The 24858-nt window shown below is 40.1% G+C and overlaps 1 protein-coding gene across 14 annotated transcripts in view; it reads left to right on the forward strand.

The window, feature by feature from the left end:
- Positions 1-24858, forward strand: part of PPP1R9A (protein phosphatase 1 regulatory subunit 9A) — a 339661-nt gene that overhangs the window by 300801 nt on the left and 14002 nt on the right. For 8 of the 14 annotated variants that reach the window (XM_025291975.3, XM_025291972.3, XM_044946447.2 and 5 more), the window contains 4 exons: positions 2592-2749; positions 3259-3556; positions 13151-13238; positions 13337-13420. In XM_025291975.3, coding sequence (XP_025147760.2) covers positions 2592-2749; positions 3259-3556; positions 13151-13238; positions 13337-13420 — 628 coding nt within the window. The remainder of the gene's footprint in view (positions 1-2591; positions 2750-3258; positions 3557-13150; positions 13239-13336; positions 13421-24858) is intronic. The other 6 variants (XM_044946449.2, XM_044946450.2, XM_044946451.2 and 3 more) reach the window with 2 other exon arrangements.

The following is a 24858-nucleotide window of genomic DNA, read 5'->3' on the forward strand; positions in this document are numbered from 1 at the left end:
ATGTAAGTAAACACATACAGTAATTGTCTTTCTCTGTCTGACTGACTTCACTTAGCAAAATACCCTTTAGGTCCATCCCTGTTGTTGCAAATAGCAAGCTTTCATTATTTTTTATGGCTGAGTAATAATATGTATGGACCTAATTTAATAAAAATAAAAATAGGTATGGACCTAACAGAAGCAGAAGATATTAAGAAGAGGTGGCAAGAAGACACAGAAGAACTGTACAAAAAAGACCTTCATGACGCAGATAATCACGATGGTGTGGTCACTCATCTAGAGCCAGACATCCTGGAATGTGAAGTCAAGTGGGTCTTAGGAAGCATTGCTATGAACTAAGCTAGTGGAGGTGATGGAATTCCAGTTGAGCTATTTCAAATCCTAAAAGATGATGCTGTGAAAGTGCTGCACTCAATATGCCAGCAAATTTGGAAAACTCAACTGTGGCCACAAGACTGGAAAAGATCAGCTTTCATTCCAATCCCAAAGAAAGGCAATGCCAAAGAGTGTTCAAACTACCACATAATTGCACTCATCTCACACACTAGCAAAGTGTAATGCTCAAAATTCTCTAAGCTCCAACAGTACATGACCATGAACTTCCAGATATTCGAGCTGGATTTAGAAAAGGCAGAGGAACCAGAGATCAAATTGCCAACATCTGTTGAATCATGGAAAAAGCAACAGAATTCCAGAAAAACATCTACTTCTACTTTATTGACTATGCCAGATCCTTTGACTGTGTGGATCACAACAAAATGTGGAAAATTCCTCAAGAGATGGGAATACCAGACCACCTGACCTGCCTCCTAAGAAATCTGTATGCAGGTCAAGAAGCAACAGTTAGAATGGGGCATGGAACAACAGACTGGTTCCAAATTGGGAAAGGAGTACGACAAAGCTGTATATTGTCACCCTGCTTATTTAATTTATATGTGGAGTACATCATGAGAAACGCTGGGCTGGGGGAAGCACAAACTGGAATCAAGATTGCTGGGATATGCAGAGAAATATCAATAACCTCAGATATGCAGATGACATCACCTTTATGGCAGAAAGCAAAGAGGAACTAAAAAGCCTCTTGATGTAAGTGAAAGAGGAGAGTGAAAAAGTTGGCTTAAAACTCAACATTCAAAAAACAAAGATCATGGCATGCAGTCTCATCACTTCACGGCAAATAGATGGGGAAACGATGGAAACAGTGACACTTTATTTTCTTGGGCTCCAAAATCACTGCAGATGGTGACTATAGGTATGAAATTAAAAGACGCTTGCTCCTTGGAAGTAAAGCTATGACCGACCTAGACAGCATATTAAAAAGCAGAGACATTACTTGGCTGACAAAGGCCCATCTAGTCAAAGCTATGGTTTTTCCAGTAGTCATGTATGGATATGAGAGTTGAACCATAAAGAAAGCTGAGTGCTGAAGAATTGATGCTTTTGAACTATGGTGTTGGAGGAGACTCAAGTCCCTTGAATTGCAAAGAGATCAAAATAGTCAATCCTAAAGGAAATCTGTCCTGAATATTTATTGGAAGGACTAATGCTTAAGCTGAAGCTCCGATCTCTTGGCCATCTAATGTGAAGAACTGACTCCTTAGAAAAGACCCTGATGCTGGGAAAGATTGAAGACAGGAGGAGAAGGGGACAACAGAGGATGAGATGGTTGGATGGCATCACCGACTTGATGGACATGAGTTTGAGCAAGCTTTGAGAGTTGGTGATGGACAGGGAAGCCTGGCACGCTGCAGTCCATGGGTGGCACAAAGTCAGGTTTTTTTTTTTACTTAGTTGGGCACAACTGAGCAACTGAACTGAAATTAATATTCGTGTGTGTGTATACACATCTTTATCTGTCTATCAATGGGCAGTTTATTCTACTTCATCCATAATACTAGTAAATTAAGTACTTGTGGTGGTTTAATTGCTTTTTGATTTTGTTTTGCTTGGATAGCCTACATTGTTTTATTTCCCCGGTTCTCTTAAATTTGCTGTTGAGATAAGTTCTTTGCTGGGCTTTCTAAAGAGTTGAAGAACAAGCTTAATTTTCAGAAACTCTGTTTTGAGTGGAAAAAATATATAAATATTAAGACCAAAGTGGTATAGTCCTTATAGTTACAGTTTTGGTAACTTTTGCTATAGAAAGTTTATGCTGATGGTCACCTTTTGTTATCTGCTCTTGACCTGGCACCTGACTTTTGTAGGTTTTTGTCTTAATTTCTAAGAACTCTCAACTTTGATACACCTTCTTCTCACATCTTTCTTCATCCAACACTTCAGCATATATTCATGTAAACAAATAAATACTAACGAGTGCTTTGTATAGTTATAGGAAGATTTTATGATCTGTGAATGCTAGATTTTTGTTGTTGACTTTGGTCATGTTTAGTGTTGGTTTCTTTCTGTAGGCTTTGTACATTTCTCCCAAATCTCATCTTTGTTACCTTTGTTACCAGACAGACCACCATGATTCTCACCCGTTTCCTGCCTAGTGTTACTGATAACTTTGATATTTTGTTTTCAGTGTCCATAGTCTCTTGTTAGTCCTCTCCAAAGGTTTCACAGATTATTTTGCAATATTTTATTTTTAGACTTTAATGAAGCAGTCCCAGAGACAGAGCGCCTGGATTCAAAAGTACTGAAAACTCGGGCTCAGCTCTCCTTGAAGAACAGACACCAGAGACCATCTAGGACAAGACTCTATGATAGTGTCAGCTCAACTGATGGGGAGGACAGTCTGGAGCGAAAGGTGAGCACCCCTGACCGCTGTCTGACTTGGCTTTGGGCTGTATCCTTGTTCCTACAGCTTATTGAAAATAATGCTTTTCCTGCAGCCAGATTCTGTATTCTAGTTGAAAACAGCTGGAATAGTTCACTTCTATGTCTCCTAAATTCTTATTCACCTCTATATATCGTTATAATTCAAATTCTTTCTGTACTCACTCAGTGAACTGACAACCAAGAGAATATCCATATCTTCATATTTCCTGATGGTGCTGTTGATATTCAGCTGTTGATTTTTCCTGGTGGTAAATAATTAGTGCACAAGTCATTGTTTTTATTATGTCTTAGGTGTCTGTGTTAGCTACAGTGGTAATATGGTACATTGTTGTGAACTATGCAGTCTCATCTGTAAACCGTCAAAAATTGGTTTTCATAGGGATTTTCTAAAAACAAGGTTGGTCTGATTTCAAAGTAAGTATCAAATGGACTGATGATCAGTGGCATAACCTCCTTTATAATCTCTTATACCAACAGCCTTCAAACAGTTTCTATAACCACATGCACATTACCAAATCACTTCTGCCCAAGGGTTTGAGAGCTTCACCAGAATCAGATTCTGGTGCTTCATCCCTCACTCCAGTGGCTGGTGGTGTGCCCCTCTCGTCTGACCACATAGCTGAATTTCAAGAAGGACCACTGTACTCGGAAGGGGAGCCTTCCTCCTCTGTTGGGGAAGACACTTCACTCTCCTCTCCTTCAAAATCTGATCATGATATGGAAGAATTGCCTTGCCACAATCAAGCCACCACCACGAAAATACTACAAGACAAAGGTACTGTTAATTTTGGTTTTTTTAGCTTTTGTTTTGTCTGACTTCACTAACACCTCAATTTGTGACTCACAAAAGCAGGGCCTTTGTCTTTGGCATAGCTAATAATCGATACTGCTTTCCATTTACATTATGGGACAAGAGAACTCCCTTACTTTTTATCTCTTCCTGTCTGATTAGTATTTCACATCCTCAGCAAGTTTCTTATTGAAGGAAATTCTTCAGGAGGCCTAGAGATTTTAGATAATAGCATCCCCTAAAGTTTCAATAAACACTAACATACTCATATAGAAAAAGAATATATATATATGGAGGTGAAAACAGTGTAGGTCTTAATCCATTAACTGGTTTTTATTTAGAAGAAATTCTCACAGTAATTTATATTGCATAGAAGGTGATAGAAAATCTATAATAAAGATAATACAGCAAGATTAGTCCATAAATTTTAAAATATGCTCCTAGAATTAACACGAGAATTTCATAGCAGTGTCAATAGACTATTGTCCTTTGAGTTGTATGTTTTAATTAATAGAAGTAATAAATTCTTGCTTAAACAAGTTAAATGATGCAAAGATGCACAAAAAATAGGCTCATTTTCGTTTATTTTATGTAACTAGAGTCTTAAAAACTAGTTAAGATCACATGGAAGAAGAAACTCTTATACATGTAGAGTCATTTTAAATATGATGGGTAAAAAATCCACCTGTAATGCAGGAGACGCACGTTCAATCCCTGGGTCAGGAAGATCCCCTGGAAGTGAGCATGGCAACCCATTCCAGTATTCTTGCCTGGAGAATTCCATGGACAGAGGAGCTTAGTGGTCTATAATCCATAATGTTGAAAAGAGTCAGACACAACTGAAGCACAGACATCTCTACCAAATCAAAGGCTGCAATCTTTCCATGAATACATCTTGAATATAGAAATACAATTGATTGTGGGGACTCACTTTGTTTTGTAACTTTTAGTAAGCATCATAGCTTTACCCCTGGTATTTTCCCTGTTCTTCTTCCCTGAGCCTATTGATTTGGTGGAATTATCTTCCACAGGTTTGGTCCTAAGCACAAGACTTCTAGAAGTTTTGAGGTAAAAATTAAGTACTTAGGGTGTATAAGATCCTTGTGGAAGCAAGAGAAAGTATGTCAAACCTGCTAATTTATTAAGTTGGTGAAGGACTTGTCCTGTGAGTTTGGCTTACTTTCAATAGAATGAAGGCTTCAGAAACTCTTATTAATTAACCTAAATGTTAGATCGTAATAGCACTTTTATAGAAATGTACTTGTAACAAGGCCTCCCTCATCTCCTCAGAAAAAAAGTGTGTATAGACCTTACTTTGTTTGTAAGAAGGCAAAAGAGCAGAGGGACCTATTTCGGAGGAAGAGGTTAATACCTTGTATTCCACTGTTTGAGTTTTCAGGTATAACTTAGCTATCTGAAAAAAGTACATTGTAGTCAGAAAATGGGTCACTCACATATGAAATCTCACTCAAATATTTTTTTTAAAGTGGCTACATCTTGTCTAGATTATTTTCTCTTTTCATTCTAAAAAGCAGGTGTTTCATCTCAAATTTGGGAAAGTATTACATGGGTATGATCTGTGCTTCACAGACCATTAGCAGGAATATTCAGCAGAATGTGGTTAGCAGTAATTAGCATGAAAATGTGAGAATTCCTTCTTTTCTCCAAAGACCTCCTTTGCTTGCCACTACCTCTTCTTTGGGATTAAATTCATAGCTGCTGTAAGCAGGACCAAGAAAAAGGGGTGGTAGTTTCTTCTCCAGAGATTACATACTTGAACTTTCTCAATTTTTATATTCCTGGGTTGGTGATGCTTCTGAGCAACTAGAAAGGAGCAATTAATTAACTTTTCTAAAGTATTAACTTTATAAGTAGTCAGTTACTAGTATGATAACGGTTATTAGGTATTAGCTATGACTGGAGGAAAGTAGTGCCTCACATTCTTTCCTTCCCTGGATGAAGGTTTCCGGCCTTGGAGAACTCCCTTGTCTTCCGTGTTCACTAATATTAATCTATTCATCCATGTATTTATTCAACAAATAGTTGAACACCTGCTCTGTGTCCAGCATTGTGCCAATGGCCAAATATACAATGATGATATTCCATTCTTTCCCACAGGGAGTTTGTAGACTAGAGTCCGTCTCTATTTCTCTCTCTCCTCTCTCTCTGTGTCTCCCTCGGACAGGTGACAAAGCCTGTCTCTCTGACACCCCACAAGCATCACCATCAATAACCTCATACTTGATTGCCTTCCACTCTCATGTTCTGATGCACTTCGAAAGATAGCGAAGAAACCTGTCAGTCAAGACTCTTTGCAGTCTGTAAAATCCTTGAGTTCTTTACCATATGAGACAAATCCACTATTCAGACCAGGACTCAACAGAGGTGAAGTGTGATTAGCTTGATTTACCCGTGTGTATGTGTTTATGTGTGTGTGGTTCTTACAACTCATTGGCATCTCAATAAAGGAACTAGGTTACTACTCACAAGTACAAACTGGACTTCATGTTTAAGTTCACACCTAACATGCCCCTCCAGTAGATTCTGGACTTCCTTCAAAGCTCATCTTAAATTTCACCTCCTTTACTGGAGCCTTTGTACCCTGTCCCCTTTCCCAAGTAGAGTTAATTATTCTCTTTGACCCTCACAGAAATTTTCACACTGTTACTTCCACTTCTGTCACTTTGTGTATAATAAGTCTAATCTAGTTTTCAAGTGTGAGATAGGGTTTTCTCATTCATTGTATTCATCTTTGCATTCGTGGTCCCTAGTAAGAAGTATGCAATGTAGTTTATATCCATAAGTTTCTTGGATGAATTAATAAGTATGTCTCTCTAGATAATCAGTACAGGTATTCTGGAACTGAGGTCATCAAACCAAATCCAGCCTCCATCTGTTTTTATAAATAAAGTTTTTTCGGAACACAACCACACTCATACAGTTCCATACTGTTTTCATACTACAGTAGAAGAGTGAGTAGCTGTGACAGAGTCAGTGGCCCACAACCTAAAATATTTACACTCTGGCCTTTTACAGAGAAAGCTTGCTGATTCCTAGTCTAGACATATGTTTCCTTCCACTCAACATTGTTGGATAAACTCTGAAATTGTCTTACTCATTAGTTGCCATTTTTCTAGAATTTTTAAAGTAATATACCATTACTTTTAACCCAAGTAAGACAGTAGGTGTTGCGAGAGGGCATCAGAGGGCAGACACACTGAACCATAATCACAGAACTCTAGTCAACCTGATCACATGGACCACAGCCTTGTCTAACTCAGTGAAACTAAGCCATGCTGTGTAGGGCCACCCAAGATGGGCAGGTCAGGTGGAGAGAGGTCTGACAGACTGTGATTCACTGGAAAAGGGAATGGCAAACCACTTCAGTATTCTTGCTTTGAGAACCCCATGAACAGTATGAAAAGGCAAAATGATAGGATACTGAAAGAGGAGCTCCCCAGGTCAGTAGGTACCCAATATGCTACTGGAGATCAGTGGAGAAATAACTCCAGAAGGAATGAAGGGATGGAGCCAAAGCAAAAACAACACCCAGCTGTGGATGTGACTGGTGATAGAAGCAAGGTCCGATGCTATAAAGAGCAATATTGCATAGGAACCTGGAATGTTAGGTCCATGAATCAAGGCAAATTGGCAGTGGTCAAACAGGAGATGGCAAGAGTGAATGTTGACATTCTAGGAATCAGTGAACTAAAATGGACTGGAATGGGTGAATTTAACTCAGATGACCATTATATCTACTACTGTGGGCAGAATCCCTTAGAAGAAATGGAGTAGCCATCATGGTCAACAAAAGAGTCCAAAATGCAGTAGTTGGATGCAATCTCAAAAATGACAGAATGATCTCTGTTCGTTTCCAAGGCAAACCATTCAATATCACAGTAATCCAAGTCTATGCCCTGACCAGTAACTCAGAAGAAGCTGAAGTTGAACGGTTCTATGAAGACCTACAAGACCTTCTAGAACTAACACCCAAAAAAGATGTCCTTTTCATTATAGGGGACTGGAATGCAAAAGTAGGAAGTCAAGAAACACCTGGAGTAACAGGCAAATTTGGCCTTGGAATATGGAATGAAGCAAGGCAAAGGCTAATAGAGTTTTGCTAAGAGAATGCACTGGTCATAGCAAACACCCTCTTCCAACAAAACAAGAGAAGACTCTACACATGGACATCACCAGATGGTCAACACCAAAATCAGATTGATTATATTCTTTGCAACAAAGATGGAGAAGCTCTATACAGTGAACAAAAACAAGACCAGGAGCTGACTGTGGCTCAGATCATGTACTCCTTATTGCCAAATTCAGACTTAAATAGAACAAAGTAGGGAAAACCACTGGACCATTCAGGTATGACCTAAATCATATCCCTTATGATTATACAGTGGAAGTGAGAAATAGATTTAAGGGACTAGATCTGATAGACAGAGTGCCTGATGAACTATGGATGGAGGTTCGTGACATTGTACAGGAGACAGGGATCAAGACCATCCCCATGGAAAAGAAATGCAGAAAAGCAAAATGGCTGTCTGGGGAGGCCTTACAAATAGCTGTGAAAAGAAGAGAAGTGAAAAGCAACGGAGAAAAAGAAAGATATAAGCATCTGAATGCAGAGTTCCAAAGAATAGCAAGGAGAGATAAGGAAGCCTTCCTCAGCGATCAATGCAAAGAAATAGAGGAAACCAACAGAATGGGACAGACTACAGATCTCATCAAGACAATTAGATACCAAGGGAACATTTCATGCAAAGATGGGCTCAATAAAAGACAGAAATGGTATGGACCTAACAGAAGCAGAAGATATTAAGAAGAGGTGGCAAGAATACACAGAAGAACTGTACAAAAAAGAGCTCCACGACCAAAATAATCATGATGATGTGATCACTCACCTAGAGCCAGACATCCTGGAATGTGAAGTCAAGTGGGCCTTAGAAAGCATCACTACGAACAAAGCTAGTGGAGGTGATGGAATTCCAGTTGAGCTATTTCAAATCCTGAAAGGTGATGCTGTGAAAGTGCTGCACTCAATATGCCAGCAAATTTGGAAAACTCAGCAGTGGCCACAGGACTGGAAAAAGTCAGTTTTCATTCCAATCCCAAAGAAGGACAATGACAAAGAATGCTCAAACTACCGCACAATTGCACTCAACTCACACACTAGGAAAGTAATGCTCAAAATTCTCCAAGCCAGGCTTCAGCAATATGTGAACCGTGAACTTCCAGATGTTCAAGCTGGTTTTAGAAAAGGCAGAGGAATCAGAGATCAAATTGCCAACATCCTCTGGATCATGGAAAAAACAAGAGAGTTCCAGAAAAACATCTATTTCTGCTTTATTGACTATGCCAAAGCCTTTGACTGTGTGGATCACAATAAACTGTGGAAAATTCTGAAAGAGATGGGAATACCAGACCACCTGACCTGCCTCTTGAGAAACCTATATGCAGGTCAGGAAGCAACAGTTAAAACAGGACATGGAACAACAGACTGGTTCCATATAGGAAAAGGAGTACATCAAGGCTGTATATGGAGAAGGCAATGGCAACCCACTCCAGTACTCTTGCCTGGCGAATCCCAGGGACAACGGAGACTGGTAGGCTGCCGTCTATGGAGTCGCACAGAGTCAGACACAACTGAAGCGACTTAGCAGCAGCAGCAGCAGCAAAGGCTGTATATTGTCACCCTGCTTATTTAACTTATATGCAGAGTACATCATGAGAAACGCTGGGCTGGAAGAAGCACAAGCTGGAATCAAGATGGCCAGGAGAAATATCAATAACCTCAGATATGCAGATGACACCACCCTTATGGCAGAAGTGAAGAAGAACTAAAAAGCCTCATGATGAAAGTGAAAGAGGAGAGTGAAAAAGTGGTTTAAAGCTCAACATTCAGAGAACTAAGATCATGGCATCTGGGCCCATCACTTCACGGGAAATAGATGGGGAAACAGTGGAAACAGTGTCAGACTTTATTTTGGGCTCCAAAATCATTGCAGATGGTGATTGCAGCCATGAAATTAAAAGACACTTTCTCCTTGGAAGGAAAGTTATGACCAACCTAGATAGCATATTCAAAAGCAGAGACATTACTTTGCCAACAAAGGTCCATCTAGTCAAGGCTATGGTTTTTCCAGTGGTCATGTATGGATGTAAGAGTTGGACTGTGAAGAAAGCTGAGCACCGAAGAATTGATGCTTTTGAACTGTGGTGTTGGAGAAGTCTCTTGAGAGTCCCTTGGACTGCAAGGAGATCCAGCTAGTCCCTTCTAAAGGAGATCAGTCCTGGGTGTTCTTTGGAAGGACTGATGCTAAAGCTGAAACTCCAGTACTTTGGCAACCTCATGCGAAGTGTTGACTCACTGGAAAAGACTCTGATGCTGGGAGGGAATTGGGGGCAGGAGGAGAAGGGGATGACAGAGGATGAGATGGCTGGATGGCATCACCTACTCGATGGATGTGAGTCTGAGTGAACTCTGGGAGTTGGTGATGGACAGGGAGGCCTGGTGTGCTGCGATTCATGGTGTTGCAAAGAGTCGGACGCGACTGAGCAACTGAACTGAACTGAACCGTTACTTTTGGTCTACCAAGGTACCAGAGAGGTAATGATTAAGTTAATAGCTGTGGTTGATTGCAATCCTTAGTCTGAATCTCTGCTATTATTGAACATGTAATTGAAGTAGGGCATTTTCTAAATTGTAGCAATACCGCATTTGCAAGTCACCATTTTGTTAAATTGTGGGACCTCAGTGGAAACTAGGACAGAAAGACTCCCATTACAACTGGATATATGATAAATGTCTAACTCCATTTAGGGAAAGGAGAATTTCCTTTCCATTTAGGGAAAAGAAAGAATGATATGAGAACCATTGAAAGTAAGCTGACTAGGGGAAGAGAGTGAGGAGGTTGAAACTGATCACAGGGCTTCTGGCCTCAGAAAGCATGGTCCCTGTCGTTAATAGAAATAAGGAAATCAGAAACTTTATGGGGGAAAGATGATTAACTCACTTCTAGTAGAAGAGGACTTGAGCTCAAGAGAGAAGTCAGGGCTGGGAGGTAGACTTGGGAGTCCTTGATGCTGGGAAAGATCGAGGGCAGGAAAAGAGGGTTACAGAGGATGAGACTGTTAGATGGCATCATCAACTCAATGGACATGAGTTTGAGCAAACTGTGGGAGATGGTGAAAGACAGGGAAGCCTGGTCTGCTGCAGTCCATGGGGTCACAAAGAGTTGAACACAACTGAGCGGCTGAGCAACAACATAATAAAAGAAGAGGTAGTCAGGCGTCTTGTTGCAGTGAGAATAAGAAGAATACAGCCCCAACAATGGTTTAATATTAGCTCAGGAGATCAGTTATTACCTTTGAAAATAAAGACCCACTTGCCAAAGCTTAAAGCTATGGCATCCAGTGTGAAGACTTGGACCTCTGATTGCTCATGAAGGTGGTAATGGAGAGTTTTCAAAAAGCCTAGTGGAAAGTTCAGATACAGCTAAATAAGCAAACAGACAAAACTGTCAAAATTCTTTTTCTTTTCCTGAAGTCATACCAATCCAGTGTTGGTTTTTATATGGACTAGAAGTTCTAATGTACATTAAAGATGGGTTTGATTGATTTAAACTGGAGAAGTGCTTTATTACTTAATCTTGCCTCTTCAGCCTTTTGAAAGCATTCATTTAAGTGTGCCTTGGAACACACTTTGGCAAATGTATGAGATAATGATGTAAGGTTGCCTGGCAGCAGGCTCTGTGATGGGCAGAATCAGGCTTTTAATCCCAAGATGTCCAAATAATTGCCACGCTAATAGGTTATAGAGTGTTGCCATGTACATTGTCTCATCTGGTCCTCACACCACTCATTGAAACATCTCCCAGCCACCTTTGTTTCCAAAAATAATAAATCAGTCTCCTTTTAACTTCACACAGTCCTAGCCATAAGAGTTACTCTAGAATTGATTTGGAAGAATATAGTATTTTCTTTTCTTTGACTTCTGTTAGGAAAACTACAGTCCTGCTTTTTTAATGTCCATTTGCAAAATCACCTTACAATAAGTTTGTGCTATGTCTGTAGATTTTATTTAGGTGAAAATGTCACATCTGTGGCTGTTTAATTCAGTTACCCAAAGAGTAATGATGCAAATAGTCATAATAAATATTTGAGGCTAGAAGTGGATTTTGATGTGGACATATTTCTGACTTTTCTATTTCATTATGTACATTTCAAAATTATTGATTATTGTAATCAGAGTATCATTAAAACTATGAAAAGCTCATTGCTAAAAATCCTTAGAATGTTTTTCAACATCCTGTGCATCTTCAAAACTTCGAAAAGAAACTTCTAAATGAGAACTGTTTGTAAGTTATGTGTATTTAGAAATTTCTCTTGAAATAGACGAAAAGCATAAGCAAAATTAACCCAGAAGATTAACTGAATATTTTATTAGGAGAACTATATTCCATGCCACAAAGTTTCTGGATTTTCTTTTTAATTTTAAAAAGATAGACAGACACCCACAGACAATTGAGAAAAAGCAGTTTTTATACACAAATATGCATCAAAGTTAAGACGCCCTTTGTTAATGATCTCAGATAACTGGATGTGCTGAAATATAATGCCAAATAGCATCCATTGCTGTATAGTTCCAGGTAGAGCCACAGCAGTTTCTACCTTGTCCAAAGTAGAATAAGTGCCACTAGTGAGATCTTGTTCCTGCAGCTGACATTGAATTCCCTTGGCAGAGTCTCTCTTCTGATCGGTTTCTGGCATCATCTCAGGTGTCCCCACCCCTCAGCAGCTGCTGCGCTTTCGAATGCCAGCATGACTCAAGAGAAGTAAGGATCATTCAGCTCCAAACACTGAGGAGGTTTTGGAGTCTTCCACATCAAGGGAGGCCAGCCAAGCTGTGCTCCGAGCCAACTTCTAAAACAGACCTTGCAAAGTTGTAAATGTTTTATAACTGAGCTCCTGCTTGAGCCGCCTCCCCCATGTCTGTCTCCTCTGTCCCAGTGCTGGCCGCAAGCCATTAGCAAGGGGCAGACCAGAAGGGGAAGCTTTGACTCTCACTTTCTCCCTGAATCTCCCAGACTCTCAGGGGTGACATTCTTCACTGGACTTGGGACATAGAGGGGAAGTGGCTGGGTTCCTGTCAGAAGGCGTTTAAAAACCCAAAGCAAGAAAGGCGTGGAGGACCCAGCCCAGACATTTGAAGCAGAGTTGGAGCCAGAGAATGAACAAAAGAAAGTCATTTGGTCCCTGCTTTGAATGTAAAGGGTGATTTGACAGTATTTATTCTTGCTTATTTTTTCATTCCACTTTATTTGAAACTAAAATTCTTTTGATTTTAGAATTGGGCTTCTGTATAACAGGCCCTCTCCTGGTTTAACTGAGTGTTCCTCAACATAGCTGTATCCTGTTTCCTTATAAAAGGCATCTGTTATTTTCTTTTACAGTTAGGAATTGAGGCAAACCCCTTAGCTACAGAGATGCAGTGACTTTTGACAATAGCTTTTTAAAAATGATAGTAATAGAAAACATGATGATAACCCTTTTTCACATATGTGTATATCCCAGATGGTGCCAAAGGTCCCAAGTCACTAAGGGCATCCAGTTCATTGGTGGTGCGAGGAGGAAAAATCAAGCGGAAGTTCGTGAACCTGGGGTAAGCGCTTCACGAGGTGGAAAGCAAACCCTCTTTAAGAGAAGGGTTAAAGGAGAAAATGCTCCATTCCCCTTTCTGACTGTGTGCTGTCATTACAGGGCACCTTTGCGGAAGAATTCCAACAAGGGGAAGAAATGGAAAGAGAAAGAGAAAGAAGCCAGTAGGCTTTCTCCAGGTAGCAGGTATGGGTGGGTGATTAAGAACACAGGTGTGTCTGTGCATCTGAACTTTCTGACTCCCTGCCATTGTTAACCAAAGTCAGTGGTCAGTATCTTTGTGCTGATGTGATGTTCCTAGAGGTGAGATGAAAGAAAAGTTCCACAGTTTGTATTTCTTACTGTAGTTATAGCCTACACTTGGACCTACACTTGGTCCATTAGTTTAATTGCAGAATTATGGTCACATGAACAGTTTTAGTAAATGCTTATCTAAATACAGCATAAATATACCTATGTGACATGTCAGACATATTTCAGCTTTTTTGCCTGGCTACCCACAATGCTTATATATTCTCTTTTTAAGTCTGAAAGGGTGATTTTGCATTTAAGTACCTTGTTGCTTTCAAGACTGTTTCTGTCCACCTGCATATAAGAAAGACCACTGTCTCTGGACTCAGCTGTTAAATTGATTTTTGCCAATGCCATCAACTATGCTTACTATTAGATAAAAACTGTCCTATAGAGAAATGAGCTTTGTATAATATATTGTCAAGCTTTCCCAATTTTATTCTGAGATTGCATAATTGTAAACTTGGCTTTGTATAGGAAGACATTAAGGCACAGATGCGTGCTCTGTCTCAAGTCCAGCTGCCTGAGTTTAAATCAGCACTCTCCCAGTTAACTACCTTGAAAATCTTGGACAGGTTATGTAGCCTCTGTACCTTTGTTTTCTCTTCTGTGAAATGAGGATAATAAGAGTAGCTACCTCATAACATAAGTGTAAGGGTTAAATAAGTTTTCAACTCATTTAGCTTTTAAACTGCCACCTTGCACATAGAAGGCATTCAAAAATAAAAATAGAAATTCACTATTATTATTATTTGTGAGTTACAGAGAAGTTTTATATTTATCATTTCATTTGATTCTTAAAATAAGATTGGGAGGGGAGATAATAATACTACACTTTATTGATAAAAGACTTCGCCGTCATAGAATTTAATTGATTTGCCCAGAATTATGCAACAGGCAATTAATGTCAGGTAGCTGGAGCTTGGCCTCCTGTCTAGATGTCTTTTTTACATTGAATGTCATATGCACTTCCTTAAGCATCTAATGATGTTTATATTGCTTTATGAATTTAGGGAATCATCCCAAAAGTACAGACTAAGGAAGAAACAGACAAAATGCTAAGAATAAAGGAACACAAAATTATTTGCAGACCATTTATCCATTTTATAGGTTGTCCAAGCCTTTTTTCTCTCTTTTTCTCTTTTCTGGCAACTTGGTGAGAAATTGTACCTTCTCCCCGTGATTACAGGAGAATGGGGGAGAGGGTAAAGGATGGGAAGAGAGAATTCCAAAATTTATTTTTGTTATTCTGGGTTTCCTCTGTGCTGTCCAACGGAGAATGGCAAGAAAGCTCTGTTGATGTTGAGGACAGGAATCTCAGGGGGAAATTAGGCCATAATGCAACTCAAAAGCAATTTTTAATTTTGCATGATTTTGAAATGAGAAATTTAGTGAGTGCCTTAGAATTAAGAATAGAAGAGTATCAAGTATGCTCAGGGGCAAAAACAACAAACGGCGACACCATTTAAGGGAGAGAGAGACGCCCAAATACACTACGGGAGAGACCCTGGGAGCCTTCAGAAAGGACGCTGTGTTCCCTGTGGTCCCTGGGCTCTTGGGGCAGCCACCACCTCTCCCCTTGGGAGCACCGCCCTCAATGGGGTGCATCAAGCACAGACACCCAGCAGGGGGGAGACAGGGTTTGACTGAATTTCATTATAGTAGCCGGAGAGTTCTCATGTCCTTGTTTAAATTGCAGGTGAAAATCAAGCAGGTCTTGATTCTCTTGGCAAGTGCTCATCTTACTCTAGGCAAAACCACCCATAGCCCGCAGTGGGTGGTCATCAGCACAATGCTTAACCACAGTTAATACCAGCTTTTAAACCAGCAGCCACCCAGGCTACCTAGTCAGCTATATTTTAAAACATCAATTCTTGTATCTCTCTGCATCAGCAGTCACAAACAATTCACATGTACAATGTTATAAAATAGTTTTCAATTAGAATCATAGTTTCATAATTATTTGTAATTACAGTAGAATGTTGACAGGACTGAAATAACCTCATGTAATTGTAATAATAAGACAGGAAAGAAGAGGGGCTTTTCCTGTTCCCAAAAGTAAAATTTTTGAGCTATCCCAGTGATTGGTTAACAGTAATCAAATCTAACGATAGCCTCCGTTCTCCTATGTAAACGAATAATTGGGCCAGAACCTTAGAAAACCTATTCCAGGAGGCACAGTTACTGTCCAGCATGCTGCAGTTGAGCTGGCCTCACACGGTCCCTGAAGATAGGGGCAACAAGCCCCAGTGCTGCAGGGTCCCACTGGTCTTCCCAGCGGTTAGAAGAACTAGGAGTAAACTCATCAGTCCTGTGACGTTTTCTCAAAAATGATTCACAAACTGAGTTAGTAATGTTATCTCTTAGGCTTTTCATCCATTTCTTATAAGATGATAAAAATTGGATGAGGTCAGTCAATTAGTGATACCCTGAGAGTGTTCCCTCCCTGTATTTGACCTGAGGCCAGACTATGGTGGAGGTAATGAAGATAATGGTGACCTCCTTCAGAAGGTCCCACGCACGCACTGTGCACTCAGTGCCCCCAGCCCTGCAGCAAGACATCATCAACCCACGCCTCCGCCGGAGACTCCTGGACACACGCACAAGTCTGGGTCAGTCTCTTGCGGGGTCACTGCTCCTTTCTCCTGGGTCCTGGTGCACACAAGGTTGGTGTCCTCCAAGAGTCTGTTAACTCAGTCCTGGGTAAGTTTGGCGGCTCTGCGGTGGGGTTAATGGCGACCTCCTCCAAGAGGGATTATGCCATACCCAGAGGGCTTATGCTCTGCACCCAGAGCCCCTGCCCCTGCGACAGGCCACTGCTGACCCGTACCTTTGCAGGAAACACTCAAACACAGTTCTGGCTCAGTCTCTGTGGGGTCTCGGGGTCCTGGTGCACACAGATTTGTTTCAGCCCTCTGAGCATCTCTGGTGGGTAAGGGGTTTGATTCTGAATGCGATTTTGCCCCTCCTGCCATCTTGCTGGGGCTTCTCCTTTGCCCTTGGATGTGGAGTATCTTTTTTTGGTGGGATCCAACATTCTCCAGTCGACGGTTGTTTAGCAGCGAGTTGTAGTTTTGGAGTTCTCACAGGAGAAGATGAGCACACGTCCTTCTATCCACCATCTCACATCAAAACCTTCCTCAGTGGTCAGTGCAAAGAAATAGAGGAAAGTAATAGAATGGGAAAGACTAGAGATCTCTTCAAGAAAATTGGAGATACCAAGGGTACATTTCATGCAAAGATGGGCACAATAAATGACAGAAATGGTATGGACCTAACAGAAGCAGAAGATATTAAGAAGAGGTGGCAAGAATACACAGAAGAACTATATGAAAATGATCTTCACAACCCAGATAATCACAATGGTGTGATCACTGACCTAGAGCCAGACATCCTGGAATGTGAAGTCAAGTGGGCCTTAGGAAGCATCACTACAAACAAAGCTAGTGGAGGTGATGGAATTCCAGTTGAGCTATTCCAAATCCTGAAAGATGATGCTGTGAAAGTGCCACAGTCAATGTGCCCACAAATTTGGAAAACTCAGCAGTGGCTACAGGACTGGAAAAGGTCAGTTTTCGTTGCAATCCCAAAGAAAGGCAATGCCAAAGAATGCTCAAACTGCCACACAACTGCACTCATCTCACACGCTAGCAAAGTAATGCTCAAAATTCTCCAAGACAGGCTTCAACAGTATGTGAATGGTGAACTTCCAGATGTTCAAGTTGGATTTAGAAAAGGCAGAGGAACCAGTGATCAAATTGCCAATATCCACTGGATCATGGAAAAAGCAAAAGAGTTCCAGAAAAACATCTGCTTCAGCTTTACTGACTATGCCAAAGCCTTTGACCGTGTGGATCACAACAAACTGTGGACAATTCTGAAAGAGATAGGAATACCAGACCACCTGACCTGCCTCCTAAGAAATCTGTATGCAGGTCAAGAAGCAACAGTTAGAATGGGACATGGAACAACAGACTGGTTCCAAACTGGGAAAGGAGTACGTCAAGGCTGTATATTGTCACCCTGCTTATTTAACTTACATGCAGAGTAGATCATGAGAAACGCTGGGCTGGAAGAAGCACAAGCTGGAATCAAGATTGCCGGGATATGCAGAGAAATATCAATAACCTCAGATATGCAGATGGCATCACCCTTACGGCAGAAAACAAAGAGGAACTAAAGAGCCTCTGGATAAAAGTGAAAGAGGAGAGTGAAAATGTTGGCTTAAAACTCAACATTCAGAAAACTAAGATCATGGCATCTGGTCCCATCACTTCATGGCAAATAGATGGGGAAACAATGGAAACAGTGTCAAACTTTATTTTTTCAGGCTCCAAAATCACTGCAGATGGTGACTGCAGCCATGAAATTAAAAGATGCTTGCTCCTTGGAAGAAAAGTTATGACCAACCTAGACAGCATATTAAAAGCAGAGACATTATTTTGCCAACAAAGGTCCATCTAGTCAAAGCTTTGGTTTTTCCAGTAGTCATGTATGGATGTGAGAGCTGGCCTATAAAGAAAGCTGAGCACTGAAGTATTGTTGCTTTTGAACTGTGGTGTTGGAGGAGACTCTTGAGAGTCCCCTGGACAGCAAGGAAACCCAAGCAGTCCATCCTAAAGGAAATCAATCCTGAATATACATTGGAAGGACTGATGTTGAAGCTGAAACTCCAATACTTTGGCCACCTGATGCAAAGAACTGATTCATTTGAAAAGACCCTGATGCTGGGAAAGACTGAAGGCAGGAGGAGAAGGGGACGACAGAGGATGAGATGGCTGGATGGCAACACTGACTTGATGGACATGAGATTGAGTGAACTCCGGGAGTTGGTGATAGACAGGGAAGCCTGGCATGCTGCAGTCCACGGGGTGGCAAAGAGTTGGACACAACTGAGCGACTGAACTGAACTGAACTGAAAGAGTAGAGAGCTTACATTGTTCCTTGTGGAGACAAAATGATTCAAATACATGACCAACATGAAACAAATAGATGAGTTTGAAATAAGGAGAAGACAAAATAAGGAGAAAAATGCAGAGAAATGTGATTTGGTTCTATCCTTTTCAAATACATGCTCTCAACTTTCTGATTTAACCAGGTTATACAGCAGATGATCAAAGCAGGAAACAGTTGTCAGTGCTTGTTCGTCCCTTAAAGTATACACCAGAGTAAGATAAAGTGCTCTTCTTAGAGTAAGGAGCCTGTGGTATCAGTGGAGTGCCCATTCCGGAAACGCTCCTGGCTCAGTCACTGAATGGAAAGCCCTTTGAGCAGACGTGTGTCTCAGAACAAGGCTAGATGGTGGCAGGTGGGAAGATGACAAGGGAGGGAGACAGTGCTCCTCTGTGGAAGTGAGTCTGCTTTCTCCTTTAAAGTCTGAATAGTGGAGAAGATGCAGAGCTGGACTCCAGTATTCATCCTGACTTTGCCACAGGTAAGTCTCTGAATTCCTCACTAAAAAACAAGTGAGATCAACTAAAACTATATAGTCTGTGACTCCCCATCCATCTCTGTCTGCATCATCCAACACGGTAACCTCTAGTCAGGTGTGGCTGTTGAGCACTTGAAGTGTAGCTTGTAAATACTGAGATGTATGCTCGATTTTAAAGACTTAGTATGGGAAAAAAATATATGAAATATCTTGATATTTTTATAATACTGACTGCATGTTGAAATAATATTTGAATATTTGAGATAAAAATAAAACGAATTAATTTTACTTTTTTTCCATGTGGCTAACTAGAAAATTTTAATTTACATATATGATTCATATTATATTTCTATTGGATAGTGTTGATCTATATGATTTTATGAAAAACATACTCTTGATTTCTAACTCATTATTTTGTTGTTCTAAAAATTAGCAAGTATTCATTTGCTTGTTTACCTTTTTTATCTATATGTACTCCTCTTTGTTCCAAATATTATTTTATGATACAACAATATAATTCATTTTCAAAGTAAATTGGATAGGGAAAAACAAAATAAAATAAAAAGTAAGATTGGTACTTAAGATAGAACATCTTCAGCAGTGCTTCATAGTAAATGACAGTGGCCACCAGTAAAAGCCAAGATCATAATGTCAGAGTGGTTAAGAACCTGAGTTCACATCCCAGCTCTCTCTGTCACTTGTCCTCCTGAGCAAGTCACATAACCTCTCTGTGCCTCAGTTTTCTTACACACTTACCTCTTCAGGTCATTAGAGGGATTGGGATTGCATTTAACCACATTTTAAGTCCTTACTAAATATAAATGGCTATCATCATTATTACTACTTAAGGTAATTTTTATTGCAGGGATATAAAAATAATCTCTACATATTTTGCTTACAGTCTCTTTTATGCAGGGGTGACTTTAGTAATATCTTGAATAATACTTGGACTGTGTGGATTGTAGTTCAGACCACTCTTCATAGATGCCATTTCTCTCAAAGATAAATCATAGCACTAAAGTGAGTTTTGAGATTATACTGAGAGACAAGTACGTGGAGGGCAGTTCTGCCTTGTTGCGGAGCAAGGGCAGAGCCTCTGCTACTGAGTGGGGGAGGAAATACACCCTTTCAGAAGAGCTAAGAGCAAGATGAAGCACAGAGAGGAAAACCTAAATCTGCCTAAACCTGGTCCGGAGAGGAGCCAAATTTTTCCCTAAAAAAAATGTTTATAAACAAAAATGTAGTTATAAATGCCAGTGGAGGATGGCGATCAGAAATTGGCAGAATAATTTGAGCCTTTGAGCTTGGAAAGTTTTGAGCACATGTTTGCAAGCCGTTAGGATCCATGAGCAATGGTGGCAGACACTCAGGAAAGCACCGGCGGAGAGCTTAACCTTGGCCATGGGCTCCTAGGCGCTCTCCCTTTCACTGGATGTTTTCAATGCCCAAAGGTAGCTTTGTCCTTAAATTTGTGTTATAAATTTAAAGTAATTAATAAAGTCTCCCAGTTTTACAACCGACCTTTTTTTTGAGTTTCAGCTCAGCTTACAAATCTCATTTTGTGTATACATCTAATAAAATCTTATGTGAAATAAAGGCAGTCACTTTCGTGAAGACCTTTGAACAATATTAGCTTAGCCTCAGGAGAGCAGACTCATTGCCCCAAAATTGTCCTGTTTTAGGTGCATTTATAAATTTAATCTATTTCGTTTTCCTTTCAAGTAATTCTCTGTGCCTGAAACCTGACACACTAACATTCCTAAGAAGTTAGTACTTTTCATACTTAAAAAACTTCAAAATCTAATAAATTAAAATAGCTATAGTGACTCTGAAGGTCCCAATACTCTTATCAGTGTAGTTATTTAACTTAACTAGTTAAATCTGAAATCAGTTAAATATATTAAAATAGACTCAACAGACAAGTTTCACAGATTTCTAATGCAAATTTTTGTAGATACTCAGCAATATATGTATTACTCCAGAGCTAACATTTTTATTTTTATAATATAGATTTTATTTACATTGTCATCTTGCTGTTTCATTTTATATCTTCCCAGTATGGGAAAGACTCATCTCCATCTAAAATGAGAAAAATATATTTTTCCCTCAATACTCCTAGGTTCTCCAGCTGAAGCCCTGTAAATTAAACTGACAGAAGACAGTTAAGGGAAAGGCATACAAATGTATTTAATGTTATTTTTATGAGACACAGGAGCCTCCATAAGGAAATGAAGACCCAGAGAAGGAGTTAAGCAAGAAGAATTTTTATAGTAGATTTGATGAAGTGTAGAAAGTTTTGGGGAAATGTGATAGGACAAAAAGGTATGAGCGAAGAGCAGTAAGCTGAGGAAACTCAGCAAGTCCTGTTCATTCATTTGCTCAGATCCCTCTTGGTACCCGTGGAGATGCCTACTCCTCTCCTCTGGATGTAGGAGGGCACCTCTTACCCCAGGGTCTTATGACCTGGTTCAGGGGAGATGTGGGAGGTCAGAGAGCTCTTCCTGCACCTGCCATTTCTCAAATTCCTTCAGTTTAAAATATTCAAAATACTAGATATGCCTAGGTGCCATATTTTGGGGTAGCATTTCCTAAACCCCATCATCAGTCAAGGTTAAGCAGTCTATAGTGACCATCTCAGATGGGCTGTTGACTGTTGACCAGATATTTAGACTATAACTCAGAATCTAGAAGCAGGATGTATTCAGTGTTATTGGCCTGGCTGCAGGTGGACACCCTCTTGTTACAGCTGTTACCTGTTCAGGTCTCTCGGTCGCCTTCAGAAGAGGCTGGCTTTACAACTCCAGTCTCCTTGGTGAATGTTAGAGCCTTACAGAACTACTTCATCTGATTTGAGTAAATGGAGGTCTGCAACCCTTCCTCTGATTGCACCTAACTTTCTTCACTTAATCTCCTTTACTACCTGCTTGAGTTCTATATTCTGTTTATACTTTCTCTGTTCTGGCAGTTCCTGGACGCCTCATTATATTTTGATGACTCCAGTTATAGTCTGAGTATTTTATACACCTTTTATTCAAAGTTAAACTGAAAAAATTCACCAAGGAATGTTTACCTGAGCAACTTAATTTTGGGGTGCTAGCACCAGGATAAACTGGTTTCAAGATGTGTACAAATTAGTTAATTGTTTTATAGAGTTGCTAATTGTAAACCATTTACAGGCCAGGAGACAGTTACTTCCCCTATAACACCCCCCAAAAATGACATTTCAGGATTATGGAGACTTAATTTGAAGCCATGCTTTCTCCCAGTTCCTACGAATAAAGCAATCAGGGGGACTTCCTTGGTGGTCCAGTGGTTAAGACTCAGTGCTTCCATGGCAGGGGACACAGGTTCAATCTCTGGTCAGGGAACTAACATCCCATATGCCGTGCCACCAGAAAAAAAAAAAAAAAAGGAAAAAGAAAGTGAGAGTTTCCAACAGGGATGTAACAGTAATTTATGAATCTACTTTTTCCAAAAGTGATAGTGAACCATTAGTGTATAAACTATAAAAGAAAAATAAGCATAGAACACATACCTGTGTTGATCCTCCAAAAGTTATTTTCAGATCTATTAATTATTCATTTCTACCAATCATGATTTTTCAAGGGGATTATTAAGGATCTAGATAGAGTTTATGCCTCCTGGACCATAATCTGCCCTCAAACTCTAAAAAGTTAAGGAAGGAAGAATTTTATGTTATTCTTAACAGATTTCTCCACAAAGAGAAACAGTCTGTAAGAGTAAGTAATCATAGAATAACCATTACCAAACCCTCTCTGCTCCTTTTGTAGACCCAAGAGTTGAGTTTATCCAAAAGGAGATTGGCATTTGTTTCAGAAAAGGTGGTAAGCTGATAGGTCTATAATTTTAAAGTAGTGGAGAATTTTATTTCTTAAATGCACATTCTATACTCTAGTTCCAAGCAAATGGAAGCACACCACTGTTCTATTTTTGAAGGACATAGGAACCACACAGAGGTTCCATCAGCCCAGAGAGCTTTAGAGTCAAGGATACACAAAGAAATGAGGGGGACAGGATACAGCCTCAGCAGAGGCACAACCAGACCTCCTGGAGAACTGGAACACAGTTTTCAAAGTACCCCAGGAGCTGGTGGTTTGCAGCTGTGAGGACAGTTGCTGTCTCCTTAGAATTGGGCTTTTGTTGCTTTCTATGTGACTGTTCCTCTGTATTATCGATTATCTTGGTGTAGAAAGCTAGAGCAGAAAGCCTCTGGAAGTCATCCAGGGCCGAACTTCCATGACTTCATCATTCTCACATCATGGCCTTCAGACCCATCTTTGGTGCTGGATGTTCAAGTCCACATGGAATGATTTGTCTTGAGTATTTTCCTGACAGAATTTTATGAAAGGGTTTAGTGAGGTATGGTCTTAAAACATACCTGGCTAGGATTTGAGCTACCAAAAGTCGTCCTCATGGGTCTTAGAATGAAAACAGTCAGGCAATAATATTCCTACTTCCTATCTATTAAAAGTTGTAGTGGTGGTTGTTTTAAAAGCGTTGTTACAAAAGCAGTTCACTTGGGCATAGGACAGGATACTCATGCTGTCGTTCATAGTGGCCTATTTATAAACTTGAAAACAGTATCCATATATTTAAGTACTACCATACCTTATTTGAATTACAGATGGAACTTTTAAAAAAAATTCCCATGTTACTTTGATTAACTGGTTCAGAAATTTATAACCAGAGAAAAATAAACATCAGGTCCAGGTTATCTCATATATCCCCAATTATAAGAGTATGAGACTACAGAGAAAATATTTTTGTGTTTTAAAGCATGTAAAAGATATTTTATATAAAATATAAAAAATCTTTAAAGCATAAAAAATATTTTTATGTTTTAAAGCACAGTTAGAGCTTTCTGAGCATTTTTACTGGAATGTGGGACTGAGCTAAAAGATAACCCGGAGAAGTTAAATTATGACTAACTAGATAGATTTACCTGCAGAGAGATTTACCTCCCCAGAGGTATGTGATTACATTTTCCAGGAGTGGGGACAGGGAGAGGGGCTTTGAGACCCAACCCCATGGAGATGTTCTAGGGGCTGTAAAGCTAGAGACATGAGTCTTACCTTCCTCTGACATAGATCACTTTCCAAAGCATAAGAACCCAAGATCCTTCTCAAGATGAACTTGTTTACATTAAGGGGATAAGATCTCTCTCCCTCTCTTAGAGAAGAGAAGGGGGGAAGCTGTCCTTCTCCTATATAACCTTACAGATTCATATTTTTTAAATTCCTCACATATAATGTCGACCACATATAGAATGACAACTGGTTCTCATTGTGTTACCCTGGAAAGAGGAAATTAGGGCATGGGAAACCAGTGCAGTGACTTCCTACCTCCGTCTCCCCCAAATTCTAGCTTGGTAAGTCCAGGTACCCAAGAATTTGTGTTCATATAGCTTCCCCAGGTGATGCTTACTTATCAGACTTACTTGGGGACCACTGCCCTGGTCCATGATCCAGGAATAAAAAGTGCACTTCCCTGGTGGCGCAGACGGTAAAGCATCTGCCTACAACGCGGGAGACCCGACTTCACTCCCCAGGTCGGGAAGATCTCCTGGAGAAGGAAATGGCAACCCACTCCTGTATTCTTGCCTGGGAAATTCCATGGACAGAGGAGCCTAGTAGGCTACAGTCCATGGGTCGCAAAGAGTCGGACACAACTGAGTGACTTCACTCACTCACAGAAGACCAGTCTGCCTCTGCTAGTATGCTTTCCTAAGTTCAGTTATTGTAACCCCGCCCCACCCCCCATTTTTTAATAGTAAATGGATTTAAGAATATAATTTTTTTTACATTAAACTTTAGGATAAAGTTGAAGGTTGGCATATTTCTGGTTGGTCGTTATCTATTATCCTTGCAGACCCCTTTGGTTT

The sequence above is a fragment of the Bubalus bubalis genome, chromosome 8, assembly GCF_019923935.1.
Source record: "Bubalus bubalis isolate 160015118507 breed Murrah chromosome 8, NDDB_SH_1, whole genome shotgun sequence".
In the NCBI taxonomy this organism is placed as follows: Eukaryota; Metazoa; Chordata; class Mammalia; order Artiodactyla; family Bovidae; genus Bubalus; species Bubalus bubalis.